The sequence below is a fragment of the Phycodurus eques genome, chromosome 10 (genome assembly GCF_024500275.1).
Source record: "Phycodurus eques isolate BA_2022a chromosome 10, UOR_Pequ_1.1, whole genome shotgun sequence".
Classification (NCBI taxonomy): domain Eukaryota; kingdom Metazoa; phylum Chordata; class Actinopteri; order Syngnathiformes; family Syngnathidae; genus Phycodurus; species Phycodurus eques.
In genome coordinates this window covers 16,161,336-16,184,296 of record NC_084534.1, presented here as the reverse complement: position 1 = coordinate 16,184,296, position 22,961 = coordinate 16,161,336, and the positions used below count along the sequence as shown (strand labels likewise).

At 40.3% G+C, this 22,961-nt stretch overlaps 1 protein-coding gene across 3 annotated transcripts; it reads right to left on the bottom strand.

Annotated features, from left to right (window-relative positions):
- Positions 1-79: 79 nt before the first annotated feature.
- arhgef25b (Rho guanine nucleotide exchange factor (GEF) 25b) lies at positions 80-22,508 on the bottom strand. Of its 3 annotated transcripts, XM_061688770.1 has the most exons (16): positions 22,168-22,508; positions 14,267-14,580; positions 14,084-14,188; positions 8,869-8,999; positions 7,542-7,608; positions 6,317-6,420; positions 6,140-6,209; positions 5,786-5,875; positions 5,610-5,702; positions 5,456-5,506; positions 5,289-5,366; positions 5,016-5,207; positions 3,840-4,020; positions 3,569-3,762; positions 3,345-3,485; positions 80-1,490 (listed from the first exon to the last, which is right to left on the bottom strand). In XM_061688770.1, exons 1-16 carry the CDS (start codon positions 22,265-22,267, stop codon positions 1,440-1,442), a joined length of 1,962 nt encoding a protein of 653 aa, XP_061544754.1. In that variant the 5' UTR covers positions 22,268-22,508; the 3' UTR covers positions 80-1,439. The 3 variants fall into 3 exon arrangements, with proteins under 3 accessions (XP_061544754.1, XP_061544757.1, XP_061544755.1); XM_061688773.1 differs by lacking the exons at positions 14,084-14,188; positions 14,267-14,580 and adding an exon at positions 19,750-19,967 and having other exon boundaries at positions 22,168-22,210; XM_061688771.1 differs by lacking the exons at positions 7,542-7,608; positions 8,869-8,999.
- Between the last annotated feature and the right edge of the window lie 453 nt (positions 22,509-22,961).

Below are 22,961 nucleotides of genomic sequence, written 5' to 3'. Positions count from 1 at the left end.
GAATATATATATATATATATATATAATTTAAAAAATGCAATATTACATGATATTACATGATCTTTTTTCACCAGAATGATTGGAAATATTTTCAATTGTTACATGTGACTGTGTTTTTGTAATTCTCAAAACCCGACGACTTCAATCTTGCAACATTGCTACTTTTTTTTACTATTAATTAATAATCCTTTGTACCACACAAACGAGGTCATTATGAATATTTTTGTTTCCAATTGCTGATGTATAACAATGCGTTCAGAAATAAAATCAGTATTAAAACATTTGAGAAGAGTAAAACGTTTGGTCAACATTTTTGCTAAATGTCTATCCGAAGTGTAATTTAAAGAAATTTTTATTTTATTTTAACATTTTAACATTTTGTAATACATATTTCTCCCCACTAGAGGGCAATATATACTTGGAGTAAAGATCTTGTCATTAAATTACAGTGACACCTTCAATATGGAGGGCTAGGAACTACAGAATTATAAATAAAAGTTACACACTGATAGCCTAAAATGACTCACCCTTTGATGACAAATGGCAGAAATAACATTTAATTGGGGAGGTGGTCACCCTTTTTAGTAGGTTAATTATTGTAGTTAAACTAAATAAAACTACTCACCATTTAATGGCCAGACATACTGTTGAGAGAGGGGCTGCTGAAAGTGAATGCATATACTGGAGAGGTGAGTCTCTTCACATAAACACCAAATACAACCGATTGTAGTGTGCATCCGTTTTTTTTAATTATTAATGTCGACTTATTGCAGCCAGGACAGATATTTGAGTAGCTGTTTTCCACTTTGCAGGGAGTAAATGCTGGATTATTTGGAGAAATTTTTCCTTTTAATGATGAATTTTTTTACTTACAGCATAAAGAAAGCAACACAGAATTGCATTTATAACTCTGAGCTAGCCACGATACAGCAGAGTCGTGGGTGATGAGCGCGCCTTTCTCCATTCCCTCTCTCGTCGTTCTGCTCGGTGACACAAGCACAAATGTGTTTGGTTCAGATAGCAACCTAACAATAGCTGCACTGAAACAGCCCAGCAAAGTGTAAACACAGCTATTATGCTAAATTGCAAGGTACAAATAAACAGTTTATTCATTTGAGGAAGGGGACTTGAGGTGTCAATTCATTGGAGGAATAAAGTAGAATTGGTCCCTTGTAAGAAATTATGCATTCCAAAAATAACAAAAGAGGAAATTTCCATGGAAATCTGCCATGGTTCAAATACCAGTTCTCATCTAAACACCCCATGTATGCAGCCATGTATATAGGAAACCGATTTGTCTTTGAATGCCATTCAAAAGGTAGTAGTACTACATGGCGTGATAACAAAGACTCTGTGAGCTTTCCATTGCGCTCTCAACATGCTCTCCATCCAGAAGTACTCATAAGATGCCAGCACTCTAGTGTTTTTGGCTGATGCGCTCAAGTTTCACTGTCATGAAGAGTGGTCGCCTGGAAAGCGGCAGACACAACCTAAAAGAAAGAGAACATTTTGAATTGAACACAGAACAAAACAAGGGGAAAATACACAACACGAATTGAGTCGAATCTCCCTAGTCAAATGCCCCAGAAGTGGTACAATTTGGAGGAACATGCGCCTGGGAAAATATTTCTATATACAGTACTGTATATTCCAGAAGTCTCAAGGTCAAGTGGGTGACAACGTGAGATTTCAGCCACTGCTTTCAACACAAAAGTGAGTCTCACGTGTTAAACAGGTGGAATAGAGACATCAAAAAATGTTGCCTTTAACAGGCTGTGTAAAGAGGGCTTTTGTCTCCTCCTGTGGGCTGCAGTCATTGCAGTGGATATAAAAAGTCTACACACCCCTGTCAGTTTTCGTGATATTAAAAAAATGAGGCAAACATGTTGTCATTCATTTAGAAAAATGTTCCCATCATTAATGTGACCTGTAACCCGTAGAACTCAACTGAACTTTTGAAAAAACATTTACCAATGCGGGAGTCAAAATAAACGGAGATGTGGTTGCATAAGTGTGCACACCTCTTATAAATGGGGATGCGGTTGTGTTCTGAATTAACCAATCATATTCAAACTCAGGTTAAATGGAAGTCAACACACACCTGCCACCATTTAACGTGCCTCTGATTAACCCCAAATAAATTTCAGATGTTTAGGTTTTTTTTTCTTCTCAATTGTCTATTTTTACTCTCTCTCTTGAAAAGATTGAAACCATTTGTTTTTTCAATTTATTTGTACAGCACAGATTATAGATTACATTAATGGTGTTTTTTTTTTTAATTTAAATGATTTATCTTGGTCGATTTTTTTAATTGCACAAAAAACTGGTATTTTAACAGGAGTGTCTAGTCTTTAAGTTTTTACAGCCACTGTATATTTGGGGCAGCATTCACAACTGGCAGAAGAAATAAAATACAAACCTAAATTTCTGTGGATCATTTTTACTCACAAATGAAAGTGTAAGCAATGATCCAAGAACGGGAAAATGCCAGTGGCTCAAGGGATTCCTGCACATATAGTATAAGTATTCAAGTCACTTTGAAAGTCAGAGTGAATGTGATAAATTGATAAGGCAGGCGGCTTGCCACAAAAAGAAGGACTGTATGACAAGGTTTGGAGTCAACGAGAGGATATTTGACCAAGGCAAGCAGAGTGTAATTTCCTGTGTGGTGCAATGATCACAAAAACAATATCAGCAGCCTGACTGAAGCCAGACAGACAACATCTCCAACAGTCTATTTACTGGATGTCACCTTTTCACAATACATGCCAATGATCAACATGAGCAATGTAGCATATCGCAAAATATTTGGATAGATTTACAATTAATCCATATTCAACCCAAGAATTACAATATTTCAACATCCTTATAGTTTGAAGGAGACACATACTGTAATGCATTATTTTCATAATTTAAAACTGTTCTGAGGTGTCTGTTGCTTTCATAAAAAATGAGGAGGAAAGATAAGGAAAGATATTTCATCACACTTTACGCCCCCTATTTTTGCTGAAATTAGTGCTGTTTCACGCAAATGAGCCACTGCTCAATGCGTTTTCGTGACCATGATGACACGGGGCAGAGCTAGGGTGTCGTGACATGAGATTCCCCATTAAGACGAAGTTCTACTGTATTTTCACTCATGAATGCAGCACTTTATCACCACACCCCTGCATTACATTTATCAATTAACGTACGGATCTGTGTATGTGGCACATGCAGCAGACATTTTGGGGTATGTGCCGGCTATCAGAACCTCACCAGTGGAGGGAAAGTTAATTTTCTATGCAAATAGGTCAAAGTTCAGTTCACGACAAAAAAAACACAACATAGTGGGGGCAGTGTACCTGCATGCTGTGCTGGCTGCAGGGTGGCAGAGAAATGGTCGTCCCGTGGCTTCCTGTCGCTTTTGGACTCAGAGTGAGCTGCGGCTGTGACGAGATCTGAAGGTGGGCCACTTGATGCGTCATGGCACACGGATTAGAAACCTGACAGTTAAGAAAGATAGATAGAATATTATAGTCTATGTTTCTGATTAGAGACAAAAGCGATCAATTCTGAACCCCCTTACTGCTTTTGCAGCTGGGCTGTGGTGGGGCGGATGCAGCGATGGAAGGGAGGTGTTGTAAGACAGCAGGCCGAGCTGCTGGTAGCGGTCCATAGATGCTGACGAGTAAGGCTGCAGGCCACTTGGAGACTTCATGTTCCTGCCCAGGCTGTTTGATTTGCTCTCCCTTCGTTGGTACTCAATAGGAGACTGAAGGGCTGAAATGAGGACCGGAAATCATATTAAACGGTGCTCTTTTGATAGTTTAATCGTCAAAAAAACAAAGCGCTGGTACCATTGAGGAAGTTCCTTTGAGTCTCTAAAATCTGCACCACGTCACTGAGCCAAGCTTGTTGTATTTCCGGAGTAGACGCATGCATCATAAATCGAGTCACATTGCCGTTTGTCCCACGAGACGTCAGGACGAGAGAGCTCGGGCCCTCCCTGGAATTCTGCTCCACGCCTAAGCAGCTGACCTGCAGCACACGGCCCTCGTGTTGACACAAATCCGTTAATGTATATGAAAAGAACACTGCAAAAAAGGCAGGGAGTGCAGCGCCGGGCCAGTTTGCATATACACTACTCACAAAAAGTTAACGATATTGGGCCTTCAGGTGGAATTTGAGGGCGAACCTAAAATGCACTATAACCTTAATAGGGCAAGTTGACGTGACCTCTTCTAAACTTTGAAATGCATGTTCTCTAACAAGGAGCTGTATGGGAAAATTCCCTACAGATGCTTGATACATGTATCGACAAAATTTGGCTTTTGTGTGTGTGTGTGTTTTTTTTTTTTTTTAACGACATAAAATAAATAAAACTAACATAAGAAAAAGAAAATACACATAACATACTATATGTGACATGAGCAGACTCACATTCAAAGCTCTTAGACTCCAACGTTATCATATGGGGCATCATTCGTTATCACAATTTAGGCACAGTGTTTTCTTGTTTTTATATTTTGTCGTGGTTAACCTTGGTTTTTTTTTTAACGCTGAGTAAAAAGAGTGGGTAAAGTACGTCTCCAATGCAAATTACTTTAAAATTTCCCCTTCGTCATTAAAGTTAAAACTAAATGTTTTGGATTGGATTTTTTAAATATCAGCAGTGGTTAACTTGTTGTTACACTTGTATGACAATTAACAATATTCAGTTATTTAAAATGTTCCCTATACATATTGCGTAACATATTTAAAGGTTTTATGATGGCAAGTGTATGGATTCCTAGTTACATTATTTAATATAGGAAAATAATTGCAAAATTCGAACAAATCGAAGTCGACCAGCATCAGTTGTAAATGTTTTATAATGAATAACGAATGATTTGTGTAGTCTGCTATTTGTAATATTGTAGCAAAAGTGGAATTTAGAAAAGCACATCAGACAACAAGAGACATAATTTTCCTGGTGTGTAGCATGCTTATGTATAAAAACTGAGTGGATATAATAATACCTATCCAATACTTACCTTTATGCTGTTTTTAAAATTATAGCCTGGTAAAGAAAACCCCTTTTTCTTATCGATTGGCTCGCTGAAGATGACCAGCTGCTCAAACAGGAAGACCCTCCTCTCCTTAGGTCTGGACAGGAAGCAACCTTCCTGCTCGCTCACAGAGAAGGTGTCCTGCTGGAGGAGCTTCCCCTGAGCCGTGATTTTCCCCTGAAACAAGTACATCCATCACAACCTTTGCCATAATGTGCACATCCAGCGCCTCTATGGGAGGATGCAGGTTTATCTTACCTCAAAGCCTTGCAGCCTGCCCACGTTCATCATGTCGTTGCATCGTTTAGGCACAAAACATGTCACCTCCACTGCCCTCTGGGAGGAAAAAATAAAATAGATGAACCTTAGCAATTGTTGCACAGATACATACAGACAAAAAGATGACTCAATGATTACAATAATACCTGGAGTTGCGCTACATCCCGTCCTGCTTTGCTGTAATACTTTAGGAAGTCCTGAAGATGGCAAACAGGATTGTTTTAGGATCGTTTTACCTTTGTATGCATATGAGAGACATAAAACATGAAGGTACAGTGAGTTGGGGTGGGGGAAGCAGACCTTCAGCAGAAGCTGATACTTCATGATCCGTTGGACAGGTTTGATCAGCAGGTCATTGAGCTGCAGCCTGTGACCCAACTGCTGCCTGAGATCCTGTCAGGTGACACACGAAAGTGGTGACTATGCAACGGCGTGCTATGTTGTGTGACTCACTCGTGATTAATTTAAGTTCTCACCTCAAAGAAGGTCTCAATGTACTCAGAGACAACGTGCTCTGATTTGGGCTTGTTCTGACAATAAACCACATACATGTGAAGACGACGTTCCTGGAATAGACAGAGATAGATAAAACTCAGGGTTAACTCACGCAGATGCATCAAAAGCACAATTTATCTGTATACACTAGTATCTTCCTTAAAAAAAAAGAAATTGTGCAATGTGTTTGTTATTATTGTGGTTATAGTTTGCAGTGGTACGGAACTGTACTGCATCATAAAGACAAGTGTTGGATGGATGACCCCAAGGTTGTGAGACACCTCCAACAATCAGACAAACTCAAAACAGAAAAGGTTGAGAAAGCACAGCCTCACATGCTTGATGAAGAGCTGGGCCAACGTGTCCGGATCAGCTATACATTTTTCCAGCTCGCCCAGGAAATAACTGAGGAACACGACACAGGCAAAGGTCAGACAAGGCAACAACGTGACACAAACCCAAAATATAGGTAAAAACTGGTGGAGATGTAAGGGAATGTTGAAATAGGACACCTCTTATGCCAGTCATATATCTGATGGACGTTTCCAAACACAATCCTGTCTTTCCCTTTAAGGTCTTCTGGAACACCCTGATTGGTCATGGTCGCCATGTAGCCCTACACGCATAAACATAAATACGCACACAGTCATCTTATGAGGGGACACAAATTTCCAAGTCCTAGTTGTTTGGAAGTAGGGGTTAAACGACTAAACATTTTTTGCAGTTGACTAATGTGATCAAAGTCGAGTCTAAGTCAATTAATCAATGACATCATTGATATTTTTTTCAGCATAGTACAGCGGTCGCCATCCTTTATTTATTTAGTCATTTCTAAACCCACAGACCAGTTTCATGTGAAATCAGATTTTGACAGACCAGCAGAGAAACAAATAAAAACAAATAATTAAATACTGTATACAACTCACCATTACATGGAATGTATTTGTTGTAATTAGTGGGAGCCCTGCACATTTCTCTTCAACGAGCCGGCTGCTCTCATTTTGGTTTCCATAGCATAGCATGTTCTAAGACAGGACATTGTAGACAGGCTCCCAAGAAAATTAAGCATTTCTCTGTTTCACTGTTTCTATTTAACTTGTGCTTTTATTCTACTTTGAAGATAGAGTTTCATATGTTGCAAGTGACCGTGCTACCGGCCTAATTTTTTGTTGAAAGATTTCCACACGCTTGTAGCATAGTAGAGCCGTATGCGGCAAGTGTTAAGACACTTTACAAATAGACAAGTGTAATGAATTTGGTGCATGTTGCGAATGTGATATGAATAAAGTTCTCGTTGGCCCACAGCTGTTGACCGTCCATTACCGGGCATAATATTTGGGTGACAAAGATGGAGCTTCAATTCGCGCCAGTGCCCTTGTTCCATTCCTTTTCCCATGAATATTTTAAGACTAGCAGCAATCACAAGAGCTGAAGCTAGTTATGTGAAGCTAAGCGGGTTGTTCTTCCACAACCACCTTATTTTCGTACTGCTGGACCCATGCAGAATGGCTATATGAAGACTGCGTCGCCATGTTGGACGGCTATTGCGCTGCTTCACAGAGCGTTACAGTCTGCAAATGAGCTAAAGTTGTTTGTACATTGGCCGATTGGAAGACGAGATGCCAAAAACGTCTTTAGCAATTAGTCGACTTCAAGTTTTAAACATCAATGCTGATAGTAAAGTAGACTCGTCGACTAATCAGTTCAACCCCTATTTGGAAGTAAGATACAGTATACCTGCACAATGAGCCCAAGATCTTCCACATACAACCTCTCAGTCTCTATCAGCTCTGTCAGCACATATCTAAGAGAAAAAGACATTTTGGTTCAATTGAATTTAACAAATGTGCACGCGTTTATAAACATATTGACAATCATTTGTGAAGTTTGAAAAGATAAAACACAACCACTTAAATCCATTACTGTATATAAGCCACATGCAGAAGAAGGTTAGTTTAGCTAAGCATTAAGCCTCACGGTCAAAATCATCAGCACCTAATAATTGTAATTGTTACTGGGTTGTTTTGCTCTAAGGCTACAAATATAGTTGTGAAATAATGTACTTTTAATCCACTGTGTTAAAAGCCAAATCAAGCAATAAAAATGCAATCATCAAACAATGTCATAAGAAGCTAAATAAAAGCTAACACAAAACATGTTGTCTTGAAATAAACATTGCTCTTTTTAGCATGCTTCAAAGTTTGTTTGAGCAGTGAGGCTCCTGCTAACACAATATGAGACGTGTCTTGGCTGGACCAAAAAAAGTACTACTAATTATAAAGATCACTCAAGCAAATGACAGAATCACCATGGGAACAAGGAAGGCTGTATTCTCATCTAAATAGTGTTGAAGCTAAAATGATTCCATATTGTTGCTTCAAAAGCAAAGGTTTACAGTAGTTCAGGGTTTTGACAATTTATTTATTTTTTTGCAGTTGCTCTGAGGATTTTATTTGTTTTTACTGGAGAATTGCATTGTGGGCCAGATCAAATGCTCGTTGGCCCGCAGGCTCCAGGACTACCATTTGGTTCTGATGACCCTGAATGTGGCACCTCCCTTGCAGGAAAAATTAAATATGTGATGTTTTTTTCTCTTCAGTCTTTGTATGGTCCATCCATCCATCCATTTTCTGAGCCGCTTCTCCTCACTAGGGTCGCAGGCGTGCTGGAGCCTATCCCAGCTGTCATCGGGCAGGAGGCAGGGTACACCCTGAACTGGTTGCCAGCCAATCGCAGGGCACATAGGAACAAACAGCCATTCGCACTCACAGTCATGCCTACGGGCAATTTAGAGTCTCCAATTAATGCTTGTTTTTGGGATGTGGGAGGAAACCGGAGTGCCCGGAGAAAACCCACGCAGGCACGGGGAGAACATGCAAACTCCACACAGGCGGGGCCGGGGCTTGAACCCAGGTCCTCAGAACTGTGAGGCTGACGCTCTAACCAGTCGTCCACCGTGCCGCCTCTTTGTATGGTCAAATAAATGTACCATACTGCTTCCACATAGCTTGCAGAAAAACGGATTTTTTCCCAAATGCCCATTGAAGTGTGTGGAGACTCTTACAAGCTCTTCTCAAAGGCAATGCTCCTCTCTTCCTCGCTGTCCACTGCAATAGACCACTGGCTACCAGCATCCTCGGTCACATTGCAGCTGTTGTCCTCACCTTGGAGAGTGTTGACACTGGATGTGTGGCTCTAAAATGAAAATGTACATATTTTGGTCAGCATTATGGTAACATACACAACTCACAAAAAGTGAGTTGTGTATGTCAATACTTTTTGCAAAACTTGCTGTTCTCTAACAAGGAGCTGAACAGCAAAATTCACAGCAGTTGTTTGATCCATGAACATTTTCAAGGCTCTCCACAGTCTATGCTTTCTGTGACTTTTCCAATCTCTCTGTATCTCTGTTGCAACCTGCTGTGAGTAGTGTACTATCATGCACATATGAAAGGAAACAATATAGTATCTCATTCTGTCTCTTCTGTCCTATACCTCTCTCGATGACCTTCTTTTGGTTGTTTTTTTAAGAGTGTGACAATGTCTTCCATCAGTGATAAAATGCTAACTAAACGTGTGTAAGTATTAGGAGATTCTGCAAACGTGTCCTAAACCATCATCAGAGCTGCACTTTTGCTGATCCTTTTTTGGAAAGTCATGACCAAATCCCAAGAAGCCTGAGAGTATTAAGCACTTTCTGATGGCTCTAACAGCTGTTAGGCGAGATTTGTAGCTGTAACAGAAGTAGAAAAGTAGCATGGGGTCTGATGGATGGCGGTGATTTGTCAAAGAGGATGGGGTGTAGAGGGGGGTGGGGGTAACTGCATGGAGAGCTGTTATATAACAAACGGCCCTCCTCACCTAAAAGCAGTCTAATCTAATGTGAATTTGGCTGTAATCCTCTTGACATACTGCAGTCTCACTACATTCTGTTCTCTATCCCTGAACACCGCTTCATAATCCCTCTGTTAAGTCACCATGTAGGTCAAATTTGCACTTTGACGTTTGAGCTGGCGGCACGGTGAGCGACTGGTTAGAGCGTCTGCCTCACAGTTCTGAGGACCTGGGTTCAATCCCCGGCCCTGCCTGTGTGGAGTTTGCATATTCTCCCCGTGCCTGCGTGGGTTTTCTCCAGGCACTGCGGTTTCCTCCCACATCCCAAAAACATGCGTGGTAGGTTACTTGACGACTCTAAATTGTCCGTAGGTGTGGATGTGAGTGCGAATGGTTGTTTATTTGTATGTGCTCTGCGATTGGGTGACAACCAGTTCAGGGTGTACCCCGCCTCCTGCCCGATGATAGCTGGGATAGGCTCCAGCACGCCTGTGACCCTAGTGAGGAGAAGCGGCTCAGAAAATGGATGGACGTTTGAGCTCCCGCCTTCCCGTCCTCTCCCAAAAGACATTTTGACATCTAAACTGCAGAATTGAGCTAGACTATCCTTCTAAATGCTGTTATCTCAACAACAATAGGGCTTTTGGCCGCTCTTACTGTCGATTTACGAGAGACCAGACCAAGAAGTTTTTCGAGATACAAGCAGTTGCTTGGCCGTTTTTTGTGTGTCTTGAGTAGCGAGGAACATTTTGAGATACGAGCACCAGTTATGGTGGCAGTGAACTTCACAATAAATTGCAGTTTGGGAGATAGTGAACAATTCTTCAAAAAAGAACCCACAGGCTCACTTCAAGCGGTTTATTGCCACTCCCAGTTGCACTTCACTTTAAAACTAAACAGATAGCAGAAATATACACATTGGCTATTTAACCAAACCAATCCTAACACACAGTGCAAAAGGCCAGAGATGGGTTAACAAAACTAGCATCGATGCTGCGGTAATTAGGAATCTTTAAACTACTTATATTTGAACACAATTGATAGCAAATCTTGGAGACAGCAGAGCATACAACAATACTCACAGGCATATATTCTTTATCCTCTGTGAAAAACGACTAACATTATTGAAGTTTAGATGCGACTGTCTTCTGTGTTTTATCATCAAATCTGCGTGTAGTATGTCTGTATGAATTCTACTGCCCCCTGGTCACCAAGGCACATACACACCAGAATGAGTAGCACAATGCCCATTGAATTATCATGAAGAATTATACTGTCGAGTACTATTATTTTTAATTGAAAACTCATTACAAACAATTTCGTATGTGGTTTTCTGGGTGTTGGCAGTTGTAACAGTTTGGGGAAGGCCTTTTTCTGTTCCAGCTTGCCTGTTCCCCAATGGACATACTGTAGTAAGTTCCTAAAAGGATCGTTTGGATGCATTTGGTGTGGAAAGCCCTGACTTAGAATCCCATCAAACACCACTGGAACGAGCTAGAATAGATATTGTGAGTGACCCCTGATCTCACAAATGTCTGTTTTTCTGAGTGGATAGCTGCAAAAGGGTAGACAAACTCCACAAACATCCATAGGCCTGCATCTCACCTTGCCTCTAGGCTCTAACTCTGACTTAAATTACTTGACCCCCCTACCCAACACTGACTCTGTTCTACTGGCCGCTTGATTACATCCAGATGCTGTCGAGAAAAGCCTGCAGGATTGATCTGGCTCCCATAAACCTCTCAGTAAAGTTTTGGGTTACCAGACAGTGGTGAAATGTGCATTTGGCACAATTAGTGAAAATGTAATTGTGTGTGTGAATACGAAGCCGTTCACATGCAAACGCTGAACTGCATTTGCATGTTTTGTGATTCATAGCCTGAGGGCTTTTGTTATTTACTTGTATATATCATCATTAGGACATGAAACCTGAATAACTAAGGGATTTGACTGCTGGGAAGGTTAAACATTTGTGGTAAAAGTCATCTGAAACATTCCGATTTGTCAACAAATGTGTACTTTGCAACAGTCTAGGTTTACAGGATATTGTATACAGTATAGCATTATAAGATGCTATAATTACCATATACAGTGAACCCATGCTTTTTCGCTATTCATGAATTCACGGTTTTTGTGCTCTTTCTGCAACACCCTTTATTAAGAGGCCACAAGATGCCATCAAACCCTTGGCTAATAGGAAAGTAGTAATTGGTGTCAAGGAAGTGTAGTATGTTGAAATGATACAGCTTGACTACTCTAAGGTCTATGTCGAGGAAGAATTACCGGTAAGTTTAGCTGGGGTTGTTAACGTAAGTTACGGAGAGTTTTTGCCGCATGGGTATTTATTTGCTCTGCTGAGTGGCTATCAAAAAGCTCAAGCTACCAAATGACGCAAATATCATTATTGTTTGACAAATGGTATTCTTACGGGTTGCTAAGGCGTTACATGCACACTTCCGGTGCTGCTTCTTCTTTTCGGCTTGTCCCGTTAGGGGGTCGCCACAGCGTGTCATCCTTTTCCATGTAAGCCTATCTCCTGAATCCTCCTCTCTAACACCAACTGCCCTCACGTCTTCCCTCACAACATCCATCAACCTTCTCTTTGGTCTTCCTCTAGCTCTCTTGCCTGGCAGCTCCATCCTCATCATCTTTCTACCAATATCCCTCACTATCTGTCCTCTGGTCGTGTCCAAAGCATCGCAATCTGCTCTCGCTGACTTTATCTCCAAAACTTCTAACCTTGGCTGTCCTTCTGAAGAGCTCATTTCTAATTTTATCCAACCTGGTCACTCCTAGAGAGAACCTCAACATCTTCATTTCCGCTGCCTCCAGCTCTGCTTCCTGTTGTCTCGTCAGTGCCACTGTCTCTAATCCGTACATCATGGCTGGTCTCACCACTGTCTTATAAACTTTGCCCTTCATCCTAGCAGAGACTCTTCTGTCACATAACACACCTGACACCTTCCTCCACCACCATGATATTAAAGTGTTTGGGGAGCAGAGTTTGTGGTATATTTATGGTTGAAACTATTAATATCGGCAATTATAATTCAATTCAATTACAAAATATTTTGCTGTCCACGACAAATAGCAAGGCTTTGCTGTAGAACTATAAGGTTGTTAACAAAAGTTTGTTTGTGCATCTGTTAGTAAGTCAGGCAACCTCCTGGTTCATAGTGACTCAAATTGTAAGTTACTATGCCCCTAATACCCTCACTTATAGCAAAACTATGCGCCACCCCTCTCCATAGTTTTGTGGAAATCTTTTTTGGTACTTCTTGCATAATCTTGTTTAAAAATGTTTACTTCGTCAAAATGTGTCCTGGGAAAAGAATACTTTTCTTTGGTGATTTGAGGTATTTTTTTACTTCGTATGATTATGGTGGTGTTAGGGGTTGAACCAACTAGTCGACTTTATCACTCCGCAATGCCAGTTATAGCTTGAAGTGGATTAATCTCAAATCCATGTGGCTAAAACACAACACATGCCTCACTGAAATTAAAATGTGGTGGGTTGCCTCAAACGGTGCCTCAAGCGTGTGGAAATATTTGACTAAAAATGAGATCGGTAGTCTATCCTCAAATATAATAACTGCACACCCATCTGAAAAGCCACCCGCTTACGTTAGCTGACAAACAGCGTTAAATCCTCATATCAGCAGTCAGCGAATTCACCAAACAGCAAAAAGACAGACAGTACACTGTAGCATCTGGTTCGACGATGAAATGATAACAAACAGTAGACATCAATAAACTCCTTGCATCGGCCCCACCCCCAACTCACTCATCCAATCACAAATCACGGACACCTTAATGGTCTTGGAGAAAGTTGGATCTTATAAAACTCTTCTAACAATCAATGTAACACAACTGCATGTTTGCTACAATACATTATTGCAATGCATTCCCTCCTCCTGAAGTTTTTTTTATTGTAGAGTGGACCCCCGCTATTTGCGGGGGATAGGGACCGGGCCGGCCCACGAATGGGGAAAATCTGCGGATAATTGACGCCCATTATGATTGCATTGAAAAAAAAGGTAAGCCCAAAGAAATTGCTGAATAAGATAATAAACCATTGATAAGCGTTTTTGGGGTTGGTTTTCCCCATAAAAGAAAAAAGAAAAATTTAAAAATAAATACAAATTGGCAAAAACATTGAAAAAAAATTGGAAAAATGTGAAAAACATTTGGAAAATAAATAAATAAAAATCAGCGGATAAGTGAATCTGCAGGTGCCAAACTGCGAGTATGTGGGGGTCCACCGTATTTTATAATTTCCAACGGTCTGTGAGACAGTGAATGTATCCGAACCTGAACGGCTGAGTCAGTGTCTGAATGTGATTGGCTGAGCAAGTCAAACATCAAAGCGTTCAATCCTAAAGTAGTATCAAATTGTATATTTGTGTCATATGTAATTTTATGTAATGTTATAATAGAGACATTACAAGACTTTGTGCATCTCCTTCTTGCAGGAGGTCCGATAAGTCTCCCTGTTGGGAAGGCTGCAAAGGAGACGAAGCTTCGCAACTCAACAGGCCATCTTTCCACACCTGTGCAAGAAAATGCAAACATTATCATCAAATGTTTCATCTGAATAAATAAAAGTATTAATTGATTTAAAACCCTACCAAATCTGCAGAGGGGAGGATTGTGTAGTCGCTATCATGCAGGTCCAAAGGCCTTGGCTGAGCTCTGCTGTGGGAATGGAGCGATGGCTGCTGTATCCCGTCTGACCTGCACATTTGCTTCTCGACCCGCCCCACTCCCCCTCTGGCGTCGGAGCTTAGCTTGCGGACCGGAGTGGTGAGCCACTGCTTCAAGGCGCTGACGGGGTGCCGTGATACTCCAGAGCCGGGGCTGGAGCTCCCTGAGGCCTGGTGGGACACCGGGCTCAGCGCCGGGTTAATTGTACCATCGACGGTCGCCACAGAGTACGACTCTGCTGCAGGGAGCAGAGCGCATAATTGTGGGAGTGTGTCCTCTCGGGTCACAAGCTGCAGACAGATTTCTACGCAAATTTTCAATTTCCTGTGCTGAGCCCTAACCGAAACTTACAGTAAGTCACTGCAACTGCTGCACCCAGTGGTACAAATTTCTAATTACTTATACAGAGTTGCTCTCATGAGGAATGTCTCCAAATCGCAGGCAGAAATTCTATACGTTATTTTGACTGTACATATTTGTTATAGAAGGTGAAAAGATCACACGTTAAAAATATTCAGAAAGCGTTCCTTTTTCTTCTCCTGTTCCTGATACTGTAATGCTGGAAAGTAGCTGTTTGAGATGCATAATAGACCTAGTTGTAGTTCAACCTCAAATAACACTGGGGAACACAATTTTTGTTGAGTTAGGTCTGACAGCTCTTTTTAACTAATTTTTGGGTACGTAATACAAAACTGATCTCAGTTTTTCTCTATCACGTCAAGTTTTTTAACTATAGGATCCCCGATTTCTTAAAATAATATGAAAAATGCATGTTTCTATGTAAATAAAACACTAAGAAGGAACAGTTACAAGCTTTGAAAACTAAAAAAACTGCATAAAACTAACTCGAACTTACAACGGTATGTCCATGGTTACAAGGTTAAGAGAAACGTCAGCACAAATTCTCTTCATTCCTACAATACTAGCTTTCTGTAAGCAGCTATTGATAGTACTGACCTGTTGGGAGATGCACACACCTCTCACCGCACTGTCTCAATTGTGACTGCACAAACAAGTTGCCACATAGCTGGAGATGAGTCCAATCGTAATCAACTGTCATGTTTTACTCCAGCTAATCAGTGGAATTTTGCTTATCTGGAGGGTAAACTTTACGTGCTAGAAAAAAACTGACTGCAATTTTGAAATCAGAATGCCAATTTAAGTTTAAATCAGCATAAAAATCGAACTCAACAGAATGTTTTTTTCAAATTGTTCCCCAGTAATGTATCTTTAAGTAATCCATTTGAATTTTTAGTTTATAGTATGTTTTGCAAAGCAAGTGGCGGGGGAGGGGGAGTGGACTACACAAAAAATGAACTCATAAAAGTGGTTATAGTTAGGTAAATAAAAAAATACTGTAATATCATGAATCCTGCACATGTATCCTGTTCAGGGTAATGAATGGCCGACTCCAAAGAATAGCCGACTCCGGTCAGTTGCAGGTCACATATAGACACAGGCAACCATTTGCACTCACATTCACACAGTCACTAAGTGGGAAGCGAACCCACCCACCAGTGACCGATATTAAAACAGTAAGATGAAATGAAACGTATTTGGACAAGTAGCAAAATGGCAATGAAACTAAGAATTTAAAGTTATTGGCATCCTCCTTTTTAATGTAAGTTTGCTACTATCTAATGACTGCAACATTAATCCAAAGGACACTCAAGTAAAAGTATAAACCTCAAGACAGTCAGACCTCAACTCATTATGTTCATTAATCAAGACTTCAATATGTGATCCCGTCATGCCCCAGCTGGATTTTCTTTTCCATTTTCTAGCTTACATTTTGTGTCATAAAATCTTCACACAGTTTCCATCAAGAAACCTAACATTAACATGTCATCCATTCATTTTAGTTGTCCAGGACTATATTGTCATAAGCCATTACTCACTGCCAGCACATTCATGTAAGCTTTAATCACAATGACAAGCCTCCAAGAAGCTAGCGAAAATATAGCCCGGGCATTTGTCTAAACTGCCATACAGGCATTGAAAAAGACACGGTACATAACAGGAAAGTAAAAATCCAGATGGTCAGGCATTAACCTGCAATATCCCATTGCACAAATATCCCATTAGCTGGTGAAAATATTATAGCAAAAAAGTTGTTGTCCACCTTTGAAAAACGACTTAAGTAATGTAATAAACCTTGATTTAGAGAAGTTTTAGTGAAGCTCTGCAAGTTTTTGTTCGAAACCTTCATCTGAACATCAAGCAACTGTGGTCCTTTAAAGCCGTGTGAATTCACCTTCAAGATTAATAACAACAAATTCTTTCACTGGGGTTTTTTTGATAGTATCAGTTATTCTCCAACTGGATCTCATAAAAAATAAGCCTGACCAGAACAAATAGATCTTGGTTCCTTTCATTATCTCAGTCAGTCAGTTGACTTCATTCTTACACTCTTGTATACATAGACAAAATTGTTGGTATTTTTCTGTTAAAGAACAAAAAAGCCACAGTTGTCACTGAGTGATTTGAATCTGAAAAAAATGAATTATATATAAAAATATAACGAAACAATTTGTGAACCTTTCAATGAGCACCTGCCGACGAGTATTTTCTCCCAAGGAAAACACACACACACACACACACACGCACGTGCACACGCACACACACACACACACACACGCGCGTGCACACAACACACCCAAAGAAACTGCTCTAGCTAGCTCAGGTTGCCTTCTCTGATGCCAGACTGCATGTTTCAGCTCCTTCCATAGATCTCCAATAGGATTTAGATCAGGGCTCATTGAACTCAACTTCAGAATAGTCCAATGTTTTGTTTTTAGCCATTCTTGGGTGTTTTTAGGTGTGTGTTTTGGGTCTTTATCCTGTTGGAAGATATATGACCCGTGGCTGAGATCAAGCTTTATGACACTGGGAAGCACATTTTGCTCCAGAATGCCGTGATTGTCTTGAGATTTTGTTGCTGGATAGAGCAAAGCAGCCCCAGAATATAACTGAGGCTCCTTCATGTTTCACAGTTGGTACAGAGCCCTTCATTGCTGATGTGACTTGCCAAAATCCTCCAGTTTAGCCTCTTCTGTTCCAAAGGAGATCCTTCCTGAAGCTTTGGGCTTGTTAATATGCATTTTGGAAAGTTCCAGTAGCATTAGTCTCAAATTATAGTGTTTTTCCTTTCTTCAACGGAAGGGTACCAACAATTTTGTTCACCTATATCAATGATTTTCTCATCGAATGCACAAAAATACAGCTAATAAAACTACTGTTAAAATCCATCACCTTCTGGCCAACCGGTCTACCTTTTTGGTGCTGAAGTGGAAGCTTTGCCCCCAGAAGCATCAACAATGACGCTAAATCTGGTGTGTCCAAAATAAGAGCCCGGGGGCCATTTGCGGCCCGCCGCCCGTTATTTAGTAGCCCACGGCAGCCATTTTCAGCACTTTTGATTGGTCAATGATTTCTCGATATAACAGACCCACATGGTGACTGACCAATAGCATAGATTTATGGAAAAATATTCAATTGACCAAATTTGGACATAGGTTTCTGCCCAACAGTGACCAGATATAATACTACAATATATATTTGCGCAGCATATCTTTGCCTACACTGATGAATGGGTTTTAGCATGTTATATAAATTAAAGGTAAAAAAACACCCTTGCACCCTTTAATTTTTCTGTATATTCGACCCTTGGAAGAAACTTTTGGACACATCGCCAAAATGGTGTGTGACGGTCACTGCGATGTCCAAATTGCTACTGAGGTGCAACTTAGTGTTTGTTTGAGGAGCTTATGTAAGGGGTCATTTTCCCACAGAGCAACAGCTGGATGTCCATCCGGACCCGAGGGTGTCATCAGACCATGCAGGGGCCAACACTGGGATTTCAACCTTGCATGCAGGCTGTACAGCATAGGCAGCACCAGTAATATTATGAATGCTTTACCACAGCAAACTAAAGCTGATTTGTGAGAGTTGTCAGGGGCTCTAGTCAGTTGATACCTGTCGTGTTGCCAGGTGGATTAAAGGTGGCTGAGGGTGATTGAAAAAGACAATGGGGCTAAAACATTAGCAAGGACTCAAATTCACTGATAGAAGTCTCTGTGAATTTGACATCCGTTGTTTTGTTTCTAGTTCTGTGTCCACTGTATTGCTGCTAACTCTTTGTGTTGGACAATTTCAAGGAGTTCAGCATGTATAACTATATTACATGTCAGTAAAGTAGTAGTACTAAGTTTACTCATGCATGGAAATCTGAGAATGCGTCTCTCACTTCACAATTTATCAGGCTCTGATGAGAGAAACCTATCAGATTCTGTGACCTATTTACATCATCAAAATCTTTTAGTTAAATATTTAGTTCTAGTAACACTCCATTACAAATAAGTCTTGCGACCAATGTAGCAGCCATGGCTAACGTCGAATTGTTTAGAACGCTAGCGCTGCTATTTTGTTGAAGCTGGATGTGGATTCTCTGTGACTTTTTAATCACGACTACACACTTTCATCATCACTTGCCATTATGAATGTCCATGTTTGAGAATCGCACTCGTGCATTTTAGTTAGGGCCGTCCGTGGCTTCGGTCCGGTCCGGGGGGGATTCGTCAAGTGAAGCTACATTCAATTCTTGCTAGCAGTTTCACTGTAACACTGCAAACTCCCCATTTAACACTGTGCTGGACTTGAAAAGAGTTAAAAGCACTCTAACATTATGCACAGTTTGAACATTAACATGAAATATTTCTAAAAGATTAAATACAACTGCATTGTACTCAAACATTTAATACAACTGAGTAGTACTTAAATGTACTGTACCGGAATAAAATTTAAGTATTAAGCCACTGTAACAGTATATGTATGCACAGTTTGAATGTCTAATTCAGTGATTCTTTACATACCACTAGAGGGAGCCCACATGCCACTGTAAATAATCCATCCATCCATTTCACCCATTTTCTACACCTAACTACAGGTTAGAGGCAGGATACACCCTGAACTGGTTGCCAGCCAATTGCAGGGCACATATAAACAAACAACCATTCACACTCACATTCATACCTACAGGAAATGTAGAGTCTTCAATTAACCTACGTGCATGTTTTTGGGATGTCGGAGGAAACCGGAATACCCGCAAAAAAAAAAAAACACACACAGGCACAGGGAGAACATGCAAACTCCACACAGCCGAGGCCAGATTTGAACCTGGGTCCTCAGAACTGTGAGGCTGATGTGCTAACCAGTTGCCTACCATGCCGCCCCACTGTAAATAATACAGAGGAAACTACATGTACAAACTGTGGCACATGAACGGACGGGGGCAGTTCCCCACCAGAGTTTTGCAGATGATACTGTAGTGAAAAAAAGCAGTGATTTAAATGTGATATTATCATGTAACTTGTCACATTCTCCTTATAGCACTGTTTGTAGTAATTACCCCAATGTTTCTTTGTCCCTGCCGCCTCTCCCCGTCCCGTCCATTCATAGTTATGGCAAGCAGTCCTGTTTGACTGCAGTAATGTGCGTTCTTCGACAGGGGCAGCAGATAGCAGTAAAGGTATCTTTTATCTGCGATTGGCTGGTAACCAGTTCAGGGTGTAGCCCACCACCTCCTGCCCGATGACAGCTGGTATAGGCTCCAACACGCCCGCGACCCTAGTGAGGAGAAGCGGCTCAGAAAATGGATGGATGGATGGTATATTTTATTTGAGCCCTTCTAACAAGCATAAATAAATACATCTCATATGATAGACCACATAGACCTACAGTATGTGTGCAACACAAACATTGTAATTAAACTACAATAATGCAACACAAAAATAAACTATGGCTGTAAATCAATTTATTAAATCAGATTAATCCCACTTTTGAATTTTGATTCATCTGGATTAATCACAGGTGCCAAATATACCACACATAGTACCACATTTTGCTTTGAGGTGCTATTTTAAAATTGTTGTGCTTCAACGAAAATGGAATTCAGCTCTGCATTATATGCAAATTACTTTTTTTTTTTAAGTCCCAACGGGGTGACTTTCGAAGCAAAATTTGCTGCCAAACACCCCAGGCGGAGTGACCTGATCAATGAACTTATAGCAACCTGCACCGCATTTCAGATATCCATCCGTGGTTAAGGTAAAGGAGTGTGGTCAAAACAAATTGTGTGATTAATCCGAGATAATACATGATTAATGTGATAATTTTTTGTGATTAATCATAAATTAATGCTCTAACTTTGACGGTACTAAAATAAACCCAATAACACTTATCATTTACATTTCCACTATTTGCATACTGTTAATGAGTGGCAACGCGACAATAGTAAACTTGATAAGCAAAAGGCAATTTTTTGTTGTTATTATACCTTAAATGAGGTTGCTCTCAAACACGGCATGACCGAATAAAAGAATCCTCGTAAAAGTTTATCCTTGTTGCTGTAGCGACTAACTAATATTTTATTGTACTTGTGAAGTTGAATAAATAATTTTAAGACTATTTGATTTATGCTTTCTCTTGTAAAGTGTCATTGGAATATTTATTTATTTATTTTAAAGCATTGCAACAGTAAAAGAATGTACCAAACCTTCCTGGCGTATATAGTCTCCTGAGTGGTTGGTGCCCCACCAATTTATTTCCCATAAAAACTCTTCAGCAAGACTTCATTTTCACGTCACATTAATTCTCAGCATCCATCCGCATAGAGCGGCTCTGTAATCACTCTGTGAACAACTGGAACAACACAGGATTTAAAGGTCAAGGCAGTGATCGCACATAAAGTGTGTGCGTGTGTCTGTGTGCATGCACATCTTTGTGTGCATCTGTGTGTTTAGTTGCTTTGGCTCCAAACCAGTGCTACAATATCAGGAGTATTCATTTTGGTATTTACCCAGTACCACACACACAGTGCATACAAAATTACCAATGTTATACAGCAGAGCAAAACAAAATTTATACTAATGCGACGACCAAGTATTGATGTTGCACTCATAATTAAAGGCATGCTTATACATACAGTATAGTATACAAATATTGGCCCCCTTAGGTTCTAAAAAATATAATTCTCTCACTTTTCTGGCATTTAGCAGAAATAAATAATTTTGGTAATCTTAATTGACCTAATACAGGAAAAGCTTAGTCTGATTTCATGTCAGTCAAGACAAAAAAAAGCATGTCTTTTTATACAGTCACAGCTAAAAATATTGGCACCCCAGGGCTGCCAATATTTTTTAGCACGACGGTGTACAGTAAAGCTTGCTGTAGTAAATATAACCTTTTGTATAGGAATATTTGATAGTTTTTGTTCACCTCTTACATACCAGTGTTTCCCAACCTTTATTGAGCCAAGGCACATATTTTATATTCTGGAAAAATATTACGGCACATCACCAAAGAAATATGTCACAAAAAGTAGATACATAGCTATGTATCATCAGTGGAAGAGCATTGTTTTGCTTGTCACTATACTTCACTGGCATAAATACAGGAACAAATATACATTATTTGGAGCAAATAATTTTCGGACCAATTACATGAAATTGGACAATTTCCCAGGGCACACATGATGATCTCTTACGGCACACTAATGTGCCACTGCACACGACTGTGTACAGGATGTATAAAATAAAATTAAATTTTTCTAACCTGATCTCCAGATTTTCCATTTACTATGAAGCCCATAAGTGATAGACATCTATTTTTTCCAAATACCACATTTTAAAGCTGGTAGGTAAGGAACAAATGTAAAGTAGGAATAGGTGAAAATTTTAAAACGTAGATAAAATAAATCTGACAATGTAGGAGCACAGTAAGGACAACACACAGAAAGTTTTTTTAGGCAAGCATCCACGCACTGTACCTCTGACTTGGACAAAGCAGCACCCACATTTACGGAGCAGTTTGCTAAACAGGTGTTGACACCCGCATCCCCGTTGCTGGTGACCCCCTCTCATGACCATCCTTTGCCACTGGCACACTCAAGAGTCACATCGGATGCAAGCATAGTGCTGGACAAAGACTGACACATGCAAACGCACTATTCCGGTGGTAATCTCCAGAGGAAAAGAAAAACTTTTTCCCTTAGTCATTTTCCAAAAAGAAAAGAGACAAAAATGGTCTAAACACTCTATCTCACTCTATCTGTGGTCAGATAGTAGGCAATGAGCGTATGGGAGAAACCATAAGTAGTTGAGGGGCTGATAGAGACAAAAGGGGGGTGGCGAGATATGTGATGAGGGTGGGATAACACGCTCACATGGCTCAGCCAGCGTTGACATCCTGGCCCCGCCTCCTCTCACCCTCTTGCCTCCCCTTGATCACCCTCCTTTGATTCCCCACTATGATTTTACACGCTGCTTCAGTTTTGGTAAGCAGCTTATTTAATAATGGAAACTGTATTCACCAAGATGAAAGAGAATAAGAACTGATACTGAAATGGGACAACAATACAACTATGGCATTGCTATCGTTAACTAATCAAAATGTGAAACACTTGACCCCATAACCACAATTATAAACATGCAGTGGTGACTTGAAATTCTAAAAGTGACCTGATTTACGAGTTTTTGGAGATATTAGCCATCATTCGGCCAATTATGTTTTGGGGAATTGCAACCAAAAATAAATAAATAACTAACACTGAATGGGCAGTGA

What these genes read in the sequence shown, in the direction of transcription:
- arhgef25b (XM_061688770.1), bottom strand. Translation starts at nt 22,267, where the DNA reads ATGGTCATGAGAGGGGGTCACCAGCAACGGGGATGCGGGTGTCAACAC. An exon ending in ATTGCCTTTGAGAAGAGCTT is followed by an intron (nt 7,609 to 8,868) that starts GTAAGAGTCTCC and finishes TTTTTCTCTTAG; the next exon opens with ATATGTGCTGACAGAGCTGA. An exon ending in ACATTGAGACCTTCTTTGAG is followed by an intron (nt 5,703 to 5,785) that starts GTGAGAACTTAA and finishes GTCACCTGACAG; the next exon opens with GATCTCAGGCAGCAGTTGGG.